The sequence below is a fragment of the Taeniopygia guttata genome, chromosome 8, assembly GCF_048771995.1.
Source record: "Taeniopygia guttata chromosome 8, bTaeGut7.mat, whole genome shotgun sequence".
Classification (NCBI taxonomy): domain Eukaryota; kingdom Metazoa; phylum Chordata; class Aves; order Passeriformes; family Estrildidae; genus Taeniopygia; species Taeniopygia guttata.
In genome coordinates, this window is record NC_133033.1 from 22,117,911 (window position 1) to 22,134,218 (window position 16,308).

The window sequence follows — 16,308 nt, forward strand, 5'->3', positions numbered from 1 at the left end:
AATGAACATTGTATATATATTCTAGGGAAAAAGACACCCAGTATGTCCACTGCACTTTATTTTTTGGGATAATCATCTGTCTGCATTGAATAACACTAGGGCCAAGTTAACTTTTTAAATGTATGTTTGTTTGTATCTTCCCTTTCCCTCTTTGGTCTGGAGTTGTTTCATTTTCCTTCCGTTTTTCAACACACTTGATAATAGCTCAGCTCAGTACTGAAAAACTATTACTACAGGCAATTCTTACTAAGCTGCATTATGATGAAGCTTAGACTGTAACCTCTGCTGAGTGTAAAAGAAGAAATAAATGTTTTCTTTATAACAATATCACAAATAATTTTATTTAAATCATTATAAATTCTGCCAGGTTCCTTAGAAGCTGATTTCCTTTCTCAGTTCCTTTTCTTTTGGCTGTAGATTCACGTAGCCCAAGAAAGCCAGCCCCCACATGTCATCGGTTTCAGTACCCTGTACAAGGTGATGTGTGGTTTCCTGACTTCCCCCGCTGCTGATCCAGCCATGGGAGCCAGCATTGTCCCACAGGACCTTTAGGCATGGATGAGCCCAGACAAGGGTTTGGCTTTTGGACTGCCTCAACTTGTTTATCTGCATAAATCATTCTCTGCTACAGATGCTTTCTCTCAGCGTGGCACTCAAGTTGTTCCTTAATTTGCATGATGCTCAAATTTCTGACTACTTCTGAGTTTCTGAATTGCCAGTAAAATCAGGATTTTTTTCATGGCCTATGCTGTGCAGTCATTTTATGAAATAACCAGTGGGAAGTTGTGATTCTGGAAGGGCATCATCTGGTGCTTACAAGAGTTTCATGCCCAGCCTGAGCAGGAGCAGTCTCAGAGCTGGTGATGACCTCTCTGTGTACACTGGTACTGGGGATTTACTGGGCAGGAGAGTTGTTCACTAAAAGCTTTGTAGACAAGGAATGGCCTCCTACTATTTACACACACACTCTGTTTCTAGACTTGTCTTTTAAGTAACTAATACAGTCCTTAGTGTGGAAAAAAAACAATTTGGAAAAAAAAATGCTTGGAATTAAAACCAATTTGAAATGTATCAAGTTGCATCCAGAGTAGAGTTTGTCATGCTTGAAATGTTATCATTTTTTCAGTATATTTCATTTTCATGCAAATGCTTATCTGTAGTGTTCTTTTATAGTTTATTTTCCTTTTTAAAATAGCCTTTCTTGGTGGCTGAGAGGAAATCTTGCAAATGGGAGCCTTTTGACCACAGTGTCAACTACAGTCTAGTTGTGGTATTCTTTGATACTGTTTTGCAGACATCCCTGAGACTGCAATCTTCACTTTAAAGTAACATATTGAATAGGTAGAGCTGGGTTTATTGGAAATATGCTCAGTTCTGTCCTTTGCTGTCAGAATATTCAAAGGTGGAATGAAAAAAAAATAGGTAAGACAAATAATTATGAACCACTTTTTCAATTGGTGATTTCTCTGACAGTAATTATTTTTTCACCAGTGGTGAAACAGCATTGGAACAGGATGTGCAGGTGGTTCTCAGCACTGCTGCCAGAGTTGCATCTTAACTGCTGTTGTAAGCAAGGGGGGATCTGAAGAGGTCTTGAGTGAAACAAATATTGCTGCCCCCTTCGCTGTGCTGGATGACTTGGGGATTTTAACCTGACCTTCAGAGGTGTACATATTTGGATTTAGAGAATGTCTTCTGTAATTCTAGTTAAGAGAACTTCTCTGTTGAGTTTCTACATAGTGTTAGAGACATGGAAAGTATTTTTAATAAAAAGCCACCTTTCCCCTACTACATGGTAATAAAAAGTTGTGTGCCATACACTGGTGCCTTTTTTATTTTTCTTTTTTTTTCCTCTACAAAATCAATTAATTTTCTTAGAGGTAGTAAATACTCTACCACCTTAAAAGTTAAATATTGCTCACATAGTAATCTCAAGAGTGGAGATAGAAGGACGTATTTCCTGTTTTTCCCATCTCTCTGATACTGCCTAGGGAATGATGATCTCCCTGACATGAGCCAGGGAACTGTGGGAAAACTGGTTTTTGCTACGTGGAATACTAATATTACATGCATGCTAGAGATGTGTGGTGAAGTATATTATCTTGTTTTCGTTTGCCTTGCCAGTAGTAGAGGTAGATGGTAACATTTGAATCTAAACTTATTCTAAGGGGAACTTCCTTTGGGAAGAAGAGCATTGTCAATTTTTATTATGAGTTTTTATTATGAGTTTTTTCAGTTTTTATTATGAGTTCCAGGAAATTTGGAGGGTTTTTTGTTTAAGCAGGAAAATGAATCTGTGCTGAACCTCATGTTGGTTTTATCCTGCTATTTGGAACTGAGCTTGTTATTTTAATTGATTCCCTCTATGCTATGCTGAACACAACTGTCTGAAATAGGCTTAATTTTTATCTGCTCATGTGATGAGATGCAGGAGCAAACCGGCAAATAGAGACTCCAAGAATTTATCATTTAGTAACATCTCTGAATTTTAAAACTTGCTCTGTGGTAGTTTAGAAATTCTTATGCCTCAGCCTTGTAGGACAGCGAGATTAATCATGCAGGATTAGCTTTCCTTCTTGTGAAGTACCTTTGAAAGCTGCTGTGAGAGCAGCAAAAAGTGTGCTGCCTGGGACAGCAGCTTTAGTCTGCTCTACAGGGCAAGAGCATCCTGTGACATATCTCAAGCTGGAATGCACCACACTCTGGTCCTTCACTCTTCCAGTCCTTAAGGTTTTTTTTCGTTCCTTTTTTGTGTGTATTTAACATGCTGTTGGTTCTAAGTGGTGCTGCAGCAATCACCTCCAAGTTCAGTCACAGGTACAGCTGACCTTTCGGTCTCCGCTGCCACCTCTATGAGAGTTACTTATTGATGTGATTTTGCTTCTCTAGGATCTCAAGCTCATCCCATTACCTTGTTGTCTAAAGTATTCCTGTCCTGCTGCCTCATCTGTCTGTGCCCTTTCCTGTGCCCTTGTTGCTGTGTAGAACACAAAGTCACCAGATGAAGCTACTAAAAATCTTCAGCTGCCTGTCTGGCTTGTTTTCCTGAGGCATGTAACTGAATGGTGGCCAGGTGGAGGAGACAGGAAGCAGGAACAAGAGAAATTAAATCTAGCTGAAATTCTGTAAGTGATCTCATCCTCCTTTGCAGGTATTCAGCTCCTTTATCATTTTAGACAATGAGTGTTTCTCTGAATAAGGTTTTGAAAGGTTCAAACACCTTTTAGAGAGCAAGTATTCTAAAGGGCTCTGTCCTTAAGTGTTATGAGCAACCCGATTTCTCTGAATCTCAGTCATTAGGCTGTAGGGCCTTTCCAGTTGTGGTTTATATGTCAGCCAACTAAATGAGGATCAAAAACTGTTCTCAGCAGTGGAGTGGAATTTGTTCTGTGGGTCAAAACAATCTGTGGTTGTAGAAATGTACACGTAGCTCAGTTTAGTGGAATTTTAATCTTGCTTGAATCCATTAGCAACTACTGCTACGTTGTCCAGAATCTTCTTCCTCTTTGCATGTTTGTCAGGGATGTATGAAGTGTTACGTGGCAGCTGTATTGACATAGAAAGAGCTGTCAAAAACCACAGCACTGTCTGCAAGTTAGTCTGAAAATCATTAGCTGGAAAGAACAGGTCTATTTTTAGGGAGCTGCGATTGCAAAATTTTCTTATCTATCTTCTGTGAATAGAAGTGTTGCAGCAGGTGGAGCTTAGAGGGCACATCTACAGCTCTGTGTTTTGCCACCCACACGGCACTGAGTGCCACGTCACACAGCTGTGTTACACCCATCCTGTGGTGTCACACTGCAAATGAAAAGGTGAGATGTGCACAGGATTTTTGTGGGACTGCCACGTGGATATGACTAGCATGTCTATTAGTAATTGCTATTAGGTATTAATTTTTATGTAAAACAGTTTCAGGGAATTCTTCATAATTAGTCTTTAGACCTAGAGGAAAATCTGAAATATCTGAAGGCGAAACTACTTAAACTGGTCGGTTACTTACTGACTGTGTTTCTTTCCAGACTGTGAAGTTATCAGGACCTTTTTTTCCCCCAAAGCTGGCATGTATGAATTCAGAAGCATTTTCTACCACTGTTTACATTGCTTTATAAAATGGTGACACACAGAATTAGCTGAGTGGGTACCAAAATGAGCAAGGAACACTAAATAATTCTTACCTTTCAGGCTTTGTAATATCCTCCCATTGTAGAGCCAGTGAGCGTGGCCAGGCTGGAGTTGGACAGTGCAACTGATGAGAATGAATTAATAAACCATTGCACCATGAGCCTGAAAGAGTGCAGGGTTCTGCTGCTGTACTGTAGGTATAAGGGAAATATTTTTGTAAATACCATTTTTGTCTTTGTTTAAGCTCTTTTTCAAGAGAAGCAGCATGTCACAGTTCACATGATGTTATTTTTATGATTTTCTTCATTCTCTTTGAGTTTGCATGAGGGATGAGTATCCTTTAACTTGGCAATTAAACACAATTTTGTATGCACCTGTAGATGTTTAGTCAGTGTTTAAAAGCAAATAGATAATCCTTTACTTGTGTGGGTTTTTATTTTTTTCTTTTACATCATCATCTTCCCCCTGTATACATCTTGTTCATGACACAAGGACCATTTCTGAAAGCACGAATACTGTGAGAGCCAGAGGAGGAAATAATCTTGGGACATGTGAATTGAACGATTTTTCTTTCTGAAGACCTGTACAACCTTTTGCCTTCAGAAATACATAATTTTATGAAGTTGTGAATATGAAAGAGAACAAATAATGTTATTCTTTTTCTGAGAGTGTAAATATTGACTCAGGAGGAAGTCCTGGCTGGTTAGGGAGCCTTGAAAATGATGACCCGTTAGGAGACAGTGCTCCAGTTTTATCCAATAGAGAGATTGCTGCAAGTACCAGCTGTAATTGTACACAAATATGTACACAAATGTGAATGTCTATTTAATATCATTTGCATTTTAAATTCATCTAGAAGCATCTTGGGGGCATCTTTTTTTCTTCCATTTTAAAAATCTTAATAGCACCTGTAATTAAGGGAGAAAACGGAGCCCTGGAACTAGGTAGGACTTCCATCTATTGATCTGTGTAAACCCGGCTTACGCTGTCAGGGGAGAAGCAGTCAACTGCTGAGCTGCTTTGTCACTGACATAAGCTGAGAGAGGATTTTTTTGTGTGTGTGTGTCTATACTGTTTATACACCAGTCTATAGACCTGCTGGCTGGCTGAATTTTAAAGAGTGCGGAGGTTTAAAGGCTGGTCCCCCGAGGGATGCTGCTGCCAGTTGGGAAGCGAGCGGAGCTCCGCAGAAGTTGTGCGCGCCTGGGGAGGGCCGGCCGGCACTGGGGGAGCCTGGCCTGTCGCTGGGCCCGGGCAGCGCTGCAAAACACACCCCTAATTTTCAGGTTGTTTAGTCAAAATATTGAGCTAATACCTTCGGTTTTTTTGTTTTTGTTTTCTTTTCCTCTCATGATAATTTATTCTGAGAGAATACAATGGGGAACATAAATGAATACATTTCCATACCCAATTCTGAGTCAGTGCTAAGCTCACCAGGCAGCAATTAAAATCCTTGTTAGTGAGGAGAAAAATTACTTCCTCTAGTGTGAGAATAGGTGCAGATTTAGAAAAATAATAAAATACTATTTCTTTGGAATAGGAAAAACAAGTTTTATGAGCCTGAAGTGAGAGACTATTTGGAAATGTTTAGGAAATTTCTGAGTTAGAAGCTTTGATTAGCCTGTTCCCCTTGCTCTGTTTTGTTAGTTTATTATTGTTACTACTGGTATTTTGTGTGCTTGTTCCTGACTGCAGAAATCGAATGCTTACCTGTTTATATGCCCTGTGTATATTTTGCTGCTCACTCTTCGGCAGTGGGCACTCAGAGCTCAATGGTGGTTGAGCAGTTTCTTTTGAAGAGTATTCTGTGTACTGCTCTTGTTTTTAATGGAGTTAATAACCTTTCCCAAAACATGTATGTGGCTTTCATACACTGTGCTAACCAAGTAAAGGGTCTAAAGATTTCTTGAAGTATTTTGTATGATTTGGAAATTCTAAAAACATTGACTTCCTGATTTAGTATCATGTGAAGATCCACTGAGGCACATCATACACCCCTAAAATTTTGCAGCTAATGTAGCATGTTGCAGTCACAAGTGTCTTTTTCCTGAACTGTTCCTCTCTTGCTGATTAACTTGCGTGGCCTCTTTATATTTTACACTATCCACTGAGCCTGGTGAATGTTTGAAGTAAGTAGTCATTGTAGTGTGTAGGAATTTAAATACACAATTTCCCCTAATGGGAGTTGACTGTCCAACATGCAGTAAACAGGGTGTTCAGGCTGCAGTGCTAGCACCTTAAATCATCTTCTTCAACCCTCATGTGCAGCCCTGGAAATTTGTAATCAATGTGCTCTCTTCTGAAAAACAAACCTTGGAGGCCAGCTCTAGTATACAGAAATACAGGTCTGTTGGGCTGCTACAAAAAAGGAATTCTGCAGCTTTGACCAACTGCATGGATGTCAACTGTCTCTTCTTGCTGAAGCATTTCACAGGGGGTTTGTTTTCCCAGTTGGGAGCAAGGAAATAGAGCCTATTTTCTTGGATCTTGTAAAGTCGTTGTTTAATATTTGCTGTTAAATGATCTGGTAATTTACTTTTTTTTTTAAGAAAAACGTTGACTAGTTTGAGAGCAATTTTATATTTTAATTAACACATTTTATTTGCCACTAAACAGCTTCTTAAATAAAATTCTGCACGAAAGAGAGACATTATCCTTTCATACTGTGGTATGAATGTAGATCTGGTGGATTTGGCTCCCCCCCACCCCTTTCCTTTATTGATAGCAAAGCTTGCTTGTGAGACCCAAAGGGTTAATCATATAAATTTCTGCTTTGGACCAGTAGGCGATTTCCATCACTTTCAGCATTTGACTATGGAACATGTATAGAGTTGTTATACCTCTCTGTAATTCATTCTGCTGCCAACTTCATTCCCTTTTCTCTGCCTGCATTTTAATTGAAACAACATTTGTATTTTTGAGCCAGGATCTGTCAGAAGTCCCTGTGGCTAGTCTGTGGTACAAGTAGCAGCAGACGTGGCTTACCCATATGGTGTGGTGCTTCTTGTAAAATCCATATGGCCTTGTTGAAGGGAATCCCAGCGGGGATGTGAAGGGTGTTAATACCCTTCAGGCCAGGCCTTTCCCTCCTGGGGCTTCTATGGCATTGTCTTTGCAATCTGCCAAAGCACAAACCTAATTCCTTTTTAATAATCAATTATTTCAGTCCAGGAACGTGTGCTGTATTTTTTGTAATCATATATTCCTTGAACTTATTATTTGTTATGAGTATTTTTGGCCATTTTTTTTAAAAGCAAACCTTTGAAAAGCCTTTTCAAAAAACCCCTAACTTCATTTTTTTGCTTGTATTTTCAGGAAGTGCTGAACAGCGTTCCAAAGTTCTGCTTTCCTTTTGACGTTGAAAGGTATGTGCTACAGTTATCATTTATTTAAAAATATTTAATAGAAAAATATTTTTAGCAGAATTACAAGCCAGGATTTAACGAAAAGGCAAATGTAATGTATTCCCTAAACTTGCACCTGCAGATGAGAAAACGTATCCTTTGTTCAAGTAAGTATGCAGTCACTAGTAGGAAACTATCACAGCAAAATGTAATCCTTACAGAATTTTAAGAATATCTCTGTCCAGGTAGAGCTACATTCCAGCTCCCAGTTTTGTACACTGTAATTGTGAGCACCATCTGTGTTAGTATAAGGATATAACACAGTTTCCTTTAAGCAGCGAGCTTCATTAAAAATGTTACAGTGCAGCAGGATATAAAAACTCACTGAGCACTACAGAAAATGTGTTGTTTGAGTTCAAAGAAATTAAGACTTTAATTACATGGAAGTAGCTGAATATGCAATTGATTTTTCTCAGAGAAGAATCCAGGCCATTATTTATAATTAATTCATTCTTACCTTTCTGGTATCAGTTATAGTCTGGCTTCCATATAATGCTACCAGTCATTTAAATTGTTCATATAAAATGTTTTTATTAATGAAAATTTTCATTTGGGCTTGTCAACATGATTAATGGTAATTTATTTAATGGATTGAACTCGCTCAGTTTGGGAAACCCGTATTGTCCAAATTGGCAAAGATTGAATTAAAAGCTTGATTTGCATAATTAATGAAAGATACATCCAGGTAATGTGCAGGCTGAGCCAATTTCAGAACAACTTGGGCATCAGTTGTAGATGGTGAGTTGAAGATGAGAAGCATCTATCAGATGCAAGAAGCTGCTGTCAGTAGAGAAAAAGCTGGTGTGTGGAGAGAGGAGAGAAGAGTGTCTTTGCAGCAAAACACACTAGCAAAATAAAGACCTTTATAAACACAACTTCCCTGAAGTAAACTAGGGTTATTTAGTCTTTTATGGCTGAATTTAATTAAGTTGTTTGGGTTTTGAACTGGTTACGCTCACTGTCCTTTCAGCTGTTTTCATGACTTAACTAATATGGTTGTCAGAGGTTGGCTTTAAAGAATTAGTCTTTAATGTGCTTAAGATATGTAAAGAATTCTGTTTAAAATTGGTACGGAAGATGAAAAACGGAAATAAAATTTGAGGATAACAGAAAAAGGTGAGGTTCTGTTGCTGCCATCCAGTGGCAAGAAGATAATCATTGGCAGTGAACTATTTTCGAATAAGTTGTCTTAACTATTTATCTCGAACCATTCAGAAGGCACTTAGCCACTTGTATGAAGAGAATGAACTTAATGAACTGTGGGAATACTTGAATTTCTAGCATAGCTAAGTATGTATTTTAGTCGATTATCTGTAGGAGTAAAAAACAAAAAAAATGGGGACAAAAAGTAAAAAGTAAAAGGAAGTTTGTTGTTTGTTTATTAACATCTCCTGTGCCCTCACCCCAGAGATGCTTTTTGACTGTTGGCCTCATGCTTGACTGTAAAGAGGTGTTCTCAAAGTGCAGAATTTCTACAAATTTCATAAACTTGTCAGCAGGCAGGAGTGGAGGTTCCTGGAAGCTGGGGTTCTGTTGGAGGAATGAGGCTGCTCAGTCTGGCCTGCAGGCTGCTCAGGCAGTGTCGTGGTGGCTTTGGGACGGGCGCCGCACTTGCAGCTGCCTGCGGAGCTGGAGCCGAGTTCTGAGCGATTTTGGGGAACCAAAGGCAAGGCAGGATCGTGGGAGTGTGGCAGCATGGATGAGGACGGGCAGATTGGTGTGGAGCAAAGCACAGATATGCTGGAGGCTCATTCAGGAAAGTGGAGACTGTCACTGGGGTTGTTTGTGTGGACAGCTTACTGGCTGCATGATGTGTTTGCCATTCCCTACTCAGCTCAGATGTTTTCTATAGTGTGGACACACCAATTGTTTTAAACTAAATTAGTTGTCTTCTGCTTTCTCAATTTAATGATTTTTATTTTGACATTTGGAGTGATAAAGGATTGAGAAAAACACTGCTGAAGTTCCTATTTATAGGGCTTTTTTCCACTGGAGATTTGATATTAAAATCCTTTTAGTGTTTGTTTGGCCATAAACTTTCCCTTGTCTGATGAATATATACATATGTATATATAGTTTTCCTCGTGTATATAGGATCATGATAGATGGTACACCTAATACTCCCAAGTATTTTACAGGCAGTTTCATTGCCAATTTCTGTACAGAAACATTTGAACTGAAATAGAAAATATCTATTTCATTCATTGAGCATGTTGTGCTGCAGAGAGATAGCTTCTCAACCTGTAATCTATGTATATTTATAGACATATATGTATTTTATGTATATTTATGTATATAAAATACTTCAAGCATTGTCATAGCCTATTAAAAGCTAGAAATTACTAGTACAAAAGTATTAACTTCCACTGATTCTAATACTTAAAAGATGTGACTATTCTATAGATTGCTTCTGGTTTTCTACTACACAGCAGAGTTACAGATAATGGAGTGTTAATTCTGTTATCTAGCTAAATAAAACTAAATAAAGTAGGAAATCTATGTTCTTCAAATTATGGAGAAAGGAAAGTTAAAGCACCAGTAGAAAGATCACTGTCACCATTTTCTTTCAAGTCACCTATATTAATTACTTAAGGAACTGAAAAAAGAAAGGAGATAATCTATTTGATTTTCATTTATCCACTATCCTGCAATGATCATAGAGATCCAGATTTAGTTCTCACTGTTTGATGCTGCTTGCATCATCTCACTGGACATACTTTATGCAGATGTTATAAATAACTGTACACTACTCACACTAATTATCAAAAGTACATACTGTGAATGGTAATTAAAATTCTAGAGGAAACTCCCATTAAATTGAAACTGAAAGTCAAACTAAAGAGGCACAATGGTGTAAAAAAATTCTTTGGCCATGACTTAAACTTTAAGCTTTATATATTTTTTTAATTGAAAACAAACACATAATTTCATTACTTGTAGTTATGGCTTTCATTCTATTTTAAAGGGATTAAGAAATTATTTGCATCATAGAACTTAGTGAACATTTACTTCAAGTACCTATGTCTCTTTTTGTGAATAAATTATTTTCTATTTTATAATGATACAATTATATAATATTCTAGCAGTTTGCATGCATGTATATTTACAAAGAAAGACCCTTTTCTTTGGTACTCCATTTGTTTCTTTATGGTCTAGGAGTATTTAACATTTGAAGACAGAGATTTTAGTTTCCTTTTAATGTTTGCTAAAGTAATATTAATGCTTCAGACAAAACTATTTTGTTCTTTCTTGTTGCTTGAATCCTCTGTGCATGGTTTGCTTCACTTTTCTTTCTCTTTGTATTTTCCCTCTCAACCCAGAGCTCAGGTGTGACTTTGCAGAGTCCATGCCCCAGTCTCCACATCCATCAGTTATGTAGCTGACTAGTGAGGATGCAACTTCTCTTGTTCCTTTTGGAGCCATTTCAGGTTCAGTCTGAAGTTGTGCTACGTCACTGCTTGACCCCTCATTTTTATCTGCGCTTTGAGCTGCTGCCGTTTCTCTCCACCATAAGTACTTCCCTTACTCCTTTCATTCCTCAGTCTTTTCCCTTTCAGGATGCATTTCTCCTGCTGAATGTGAAGCACACAAGCCTCTTTTAGATACTCTTTTGGGAACTGCCTGTAGGATCAGCATGGAGACAATGATGTGTACCACATTAATTTCCCCGTGGTACTCACCCAGTCACTGGGAAGTGTTGGATTTTGGAGGATAATCAATGATGCTGCTGCTGTAGAGGATTTCTCCTTAGCAGAAGAATGTCACTCTATTATGGGAATTACTGTGCAGGTTATTTAATTTCTAATCTTTTAGGGTGAGTGAGTAATGATAGCAGGAATGACCTCACTGTCACTCTCTTGTTCCTGGCTAATGCTGTTTCTGTTGATATTTGTAGTAAGTCTATGCAGAAACACATCTATGATCAAGTGAAGTGCAAAACCATGCCTTGAAATCATTGGATTTGCAGATCTTGTGAAAGGCAGTTATAAGATAGCTTACACAGAAGTTTTGCCTTCAGAGTAAATAGCTGAGAATGGAAGGTAAATAACCAAGGAAGTATTTCAAGCAATATGGGTGAAAATAAATAAACTGTAGCATTTCCTGTACCCTTCACGGACTGCAATCAGTTTGCAAGGGGGGTTGCAAACTCAGAAATGTATCAGCAGTTACACACAATTGAATTCTTTGCATCTTGTGTCTCACTGTATTATGGCACATGTTTGTGTAACAGTGAATGTGTGTGTGAGAGACAAGTGTAAGGACAGGCTGCAGTGTGTGCTGTGAGGAGTGTAACTATTGATTTCACACAGGGGTTGTTTGGTTTCCATGTGTGCAGAAATGCATCTATCTGAGAGGAGACCTGGAATGCTGAGAGAGCCACTGTGTGCTCACACAGACCCTTGGCCAGGTGTGATGGTCCTGAGACACAGCTTCTAGACAGGCTTGTGTTGCAACTTAAATACTCCCAGTGAGACTCTTTACTCAGTAGTTGTGGTTTCTTTTAATGCTTCTGTTAACCCCATTAATAAGCTAACTGTGCTTTTTATTTGTGGGAATTTTCTTACTTGGTGGTGGCATTGTCCATTTTCATATCTAGTAGTTTTTCTCCTGTTCTTTTTTTTTTTTTTTTTTTCCTCCCATGAATTGTAAAGGGTTAGGATTTTTTGGGAGGCAGAGCTCAAATCAGATAGCTTGGTTAGAACAGAGGACAGGGAACCTGAGCTGTGGACTTGTGGATCCTGGAATGGGCCTGGAAGTGAAGAAAGTAGTCCCTGAAGCTTAGATTAGGGGCTAGCAATTAGCTGAAGGAGAATGCCCAACCTAGTGTTACTGTCCATCAGCTAGTACCACCACCTTAACATCTGGTTTTCGAATTCCTGTTTGAAACGGTTTCTGTTCTTTTCTTTGATTTGTAAAATTAGGGTGACTGACTGGTGGCTGAGGAGTTTGGTTTTTCCTATCAGTTTGGGAGATGTAATACATATGAAACTTTCAGGTTTAAGTAGCAGCCATGAAAGCTTCAGTCAGAACTGTGTATATTAGTTATATTGGTCAAGGACATGTATATGATATTTTATAAGTAACAATAACATTAAGACTTACTTTTAAAAGAAAATAGAAATATCTATTCCCATCTATAAGGTTTTAATTCTTTTGAAACTCTTCAAAACTTTCTAAAGTTCGAAGAAAAAATTATTTCAAACATCTGCTCTATCCTAAACAAAATAATTTGGAAGAAGAGCAGTTTCTATGGAGAGCAAAGGATAAATTTAGTAATTAGATATGCTGTTTTTTGTTTGAAGGAGAGATTCAATTCCTGCCTTAATTAACTCTCTCAAGGTTCCCTTAAAATAAGACTTAAGCAATGGCTGTAGTGTAAACAAAAATCTTTAAAATTACTCTTTACCTACTCCACGGGTACTAAAGAACCTTTTCTGCATTGTGTAGGCACATAGAAAAATTTAAAACCTATTTTTATTTCTATACTGAACTGTAATAACATTGAAAGAGCCCATTGTAGTCTGTAGGGTTAATAAGTATTTACACACATTCTTCATTATTAGTGATTTATTATTATTGAAATAACATTAAAAGTAAGCATGCAGGGCAAGAGTTGAAAGTCAGAAGAAAGGCAGAGGAATGTCAGCAGTGGTTGGGAACGATTTGTGCCTGCTCTCCCCTTGCAAGTGAGCACATCATGCTCTCTTCAAACAGCCAACTAGACCAGCATTCTGCAGAAAGGTTTTGCATCTGGGCTACTTCATCTTGTGCTCCAGTAAAAAGTCTGGATAACATTTTGTTGAGGGAATTCTGGTATATGATGATTTCATTTTATCTGTGCATCATGCTAAGAAAAACTTGAGAGGCATCAATGCTGTGGTCCAGGTAGCAGGGCCAGGAGCTGCTGCCTGTTTCTGGAGGGGAGACTTGATTTCTGAACAACCTGAATGTGTTACAGTGAAACAGAGAGGAACAAACCCCAAGTCACTTGGCCAATGTTTGTCTGCATGATGGAACATGCTATATATGTGTTAAAACTTGTGGAATGTTTTATGTATCTGGTTTATACGTTGTGGTCATCTGTTGATTGAAATCCCCAATTGTCATTTGTTTTTCATGGTAAGGCTTACATATAGTCAGTTTTAATTCTGCTGAAGAGGAGTAGAAAAACAGGCATCCTTGCTGCCCCCACATCTTAAGTGGAGCTCTCAAATTAGAAACCCAGAATTAATTCAGTATTTTAAACTGAACAGAAAATGTACTCCAGATGGATGATTGGTCACTGGCTTCTGTGCTGTTCTTTTGAAGCAAATGGGACCAGATGCAAACTTCTAGGTTCTTCTGAAAATTCAGTTTTAGCCTTGGAGTGTTTCTCATATTAAAAATCTGGGCCTTGCGGCTCACATCTCTTTCTAAACTGTGTGGGAAGAAGTTTTCAAGCTGGGCCACTTTTATGCTGTCAAAACATGGAGTTGCCTCTCCTAAAGAAGCAAAGGGAAGATTGTGATTTGGAGATGGTGAGATGGCATTGGAAATGCTTCCCACTGAACTTGGCTGGGCTATTTTCAATAGAAAATATCAGAATTTAAAGTGGCCCTGTGTACAGACATTTTGCCTGGCATAGGTGTGCACAGCACATTAAGACCAGTTTGGGTTCGTATGGCTGTGCACAGAGCCTCCAGCCTGGCCCTGGCAGGGGTTTAGTGGTGTGAGGAGAAGCCAGGCCTGGCTGCTGGAAGCTCCAAGGCTCAGAGTGGAACACGGCCGAGCAGAGGAGCCGAGGTCGCTGCTCAGAGCATTTCCAGTGCTCCGACTGCGGGGCTGCTGCTGGATTTCTGTGGGAGCCCCTGGGTGCACGGGGGTGCTCAGACCACACGGCACATCCGTGGCAGGCTGCTCTCTGCAGGAAGGAGCAAGGTGCAGAGATGTGGCAGGGGAGCAGTTATTGATGGCTGGTTATTGATGGCTCTGTGGTGCATCCCAGCTCTCCAGAGCCTGAGCAGGGAGGGACTGAGCACAAGCCATTGAGTACTGACCGTGCTTAAAGAGAGCCCTAGATTGTTCCAGGCTGTTGAAAGCAGCTGAGGAAAGTGCTTGTTTTAATGATTTGAGATTAATTATAATGGAAAAAAGTCCATGAATTATGGGTGATTATATTGGACTAAGTGTATCTTCTGATGTTGTATGCTCAGCACAGGCTTTTGGTTCATCCAAGTCACTTTATGCTCATGAGGGGCTAAGCTAAACTGAGAAGAGTGGGAGACTCTGCATCTAATCTTTAAACCTTTGTCATGCACATGTTAAACAGTAAAAATCCCTGTGTCCTATGTAGCTTCTCTTGCCCTTTGATCAACTGCTACTTTCTTTTTTCCTTAGGGGTAGAATTTTCTATATTTTGTTTTGCTGGAGATTTAAAAAAACCCAAACGAGCCAGCAAAACCTCAACAAACAATCCTCTTGCTCCCATATTGAAAGGGATAAATTAAAAAAAAAAAAAAAATTGTGTTCTCTGACTGGTAGACTGGGTTCTGTGGTGATTTTTAGCTTGCCTGGGAGTTAATTTTCAGTGTTCATCTAAGATTTAACCAGAAATGGCACATGTTAACCATTACTAGCAGGTTCTTAGGTATTCTGCTGTAGAAGACTGTATGAGAATTGGAAAAGAACAGCAGACAATAGAATTGTATTGAGGATTATGGTGAGGATTGAGCATGAAAATACTTGAGACCAATGACTTAATAGCTCATGTTTTATGTGATTTAATGGTTTTCTGCTCTGTATCTGTTTTTTCAGGGTGTCCCAAAACCAAGTAGGACAGCATTTCACCTTTGTGCTCACTGACATTGAAAGTAAGCAAAGGTTTGGATTCTGCCGTTTGACGTCAGGAGGCAAGGTCTGCCTCTGTATTCTAAGGTAAGGGGGTACAATAAAAATTGAGTCAATGAGTGAATATGGAAAATACAAAAAAAAATTATCTTTTACAAATTCTCTGCTATGAGTTTAACTTTGTTATCAGAGTATTGCTTTTCTATGGCAGCGTTACCATTGCTTTCACATAAAAAGTGGCCCCAAGCCCCATATGATGGTATTCTTCTGTGAAGCTAAATAATTTTATTTAAATAACATGAAATCTCTGCTTAAATGAAGAGAACAATACATGGCAGCCTGAGAGGCTTGGATTGGTATGTGGATATTTTTACTTTCTAATCAGATCTTTGACAAGCACTCTGTCAATTGAACAATAAGGTGCATTATTCTGTATTCCTGTCCTTGGAAAGGGGATTTTTGGGCGTCTCTTCCAAGTTCTTTGCCCAGACTATATCTAGTATAAGAAACAATAGATCCAGAGAATTCACAAGAGCATGCTGTTTTGTTGCAGAGAAGATACTGATGTTGGGGAGAGTGACTCCAAAGAAATAGTTTGTTTCTCCCTCTGCTTTTTCTTTCTTCTCTCTTAAGATAATTGTTTTGGTAACAAAAACCCTCAATTGTTTAGCTATCCTAAAACCATTTAAATTAAATTAAAGGCAGAGTGATCTCATTAAAAGACAAATTTGCAATTTCAATTAAGAACCTAACAGCCCGCAATCCAATAGAGGAAATGGGAATATCTAGTTCAGCAGCAAATAGGAAGAACAAAATTTAAATTGCTTTTAAAACAAGAATATGCACAAACACAAAAGAGGAGCAGCCAAATGCATTGGCAGCCAAGCGGAAAGAGAATTTTGGGGAGTAGGGTAGGAAGAATATGGATAAAAGTAGGTTCTCAGGTTTTTGGGCA

The 16,308-nt window shown here is 38.7% G+C and overlaps 1 protein-coding gene across 6 annotated transcripts in view; it reads left to right on the forward strand.

Moving 5' to 3' along the window:
• DENND1B (DENN domain containing 1B) overlaps nt 1–16,308 on the forward strand; it is a 179,804-nt gene that overhangs the window by 76,651 nt on the left and 86,845 nt on the right. For all 6 annotated transcript variants that reach the window (XM_072932638.1, XM_072932641.1, XM_072932639.1 and 3 more), the window contains exons 4-5: nt 7,438–7,487; nt 15,321–15,440. In XM_072932638.1, the coding sequence (XP_072788739.1) occupies nt 7,438–7,487; nt 15,321–15,440 (170 nt within the window). The remainder of the gene's footprint in view (nt 1–7,437; nt 7,488–15,320; nt 15,441–16,308) is intronic.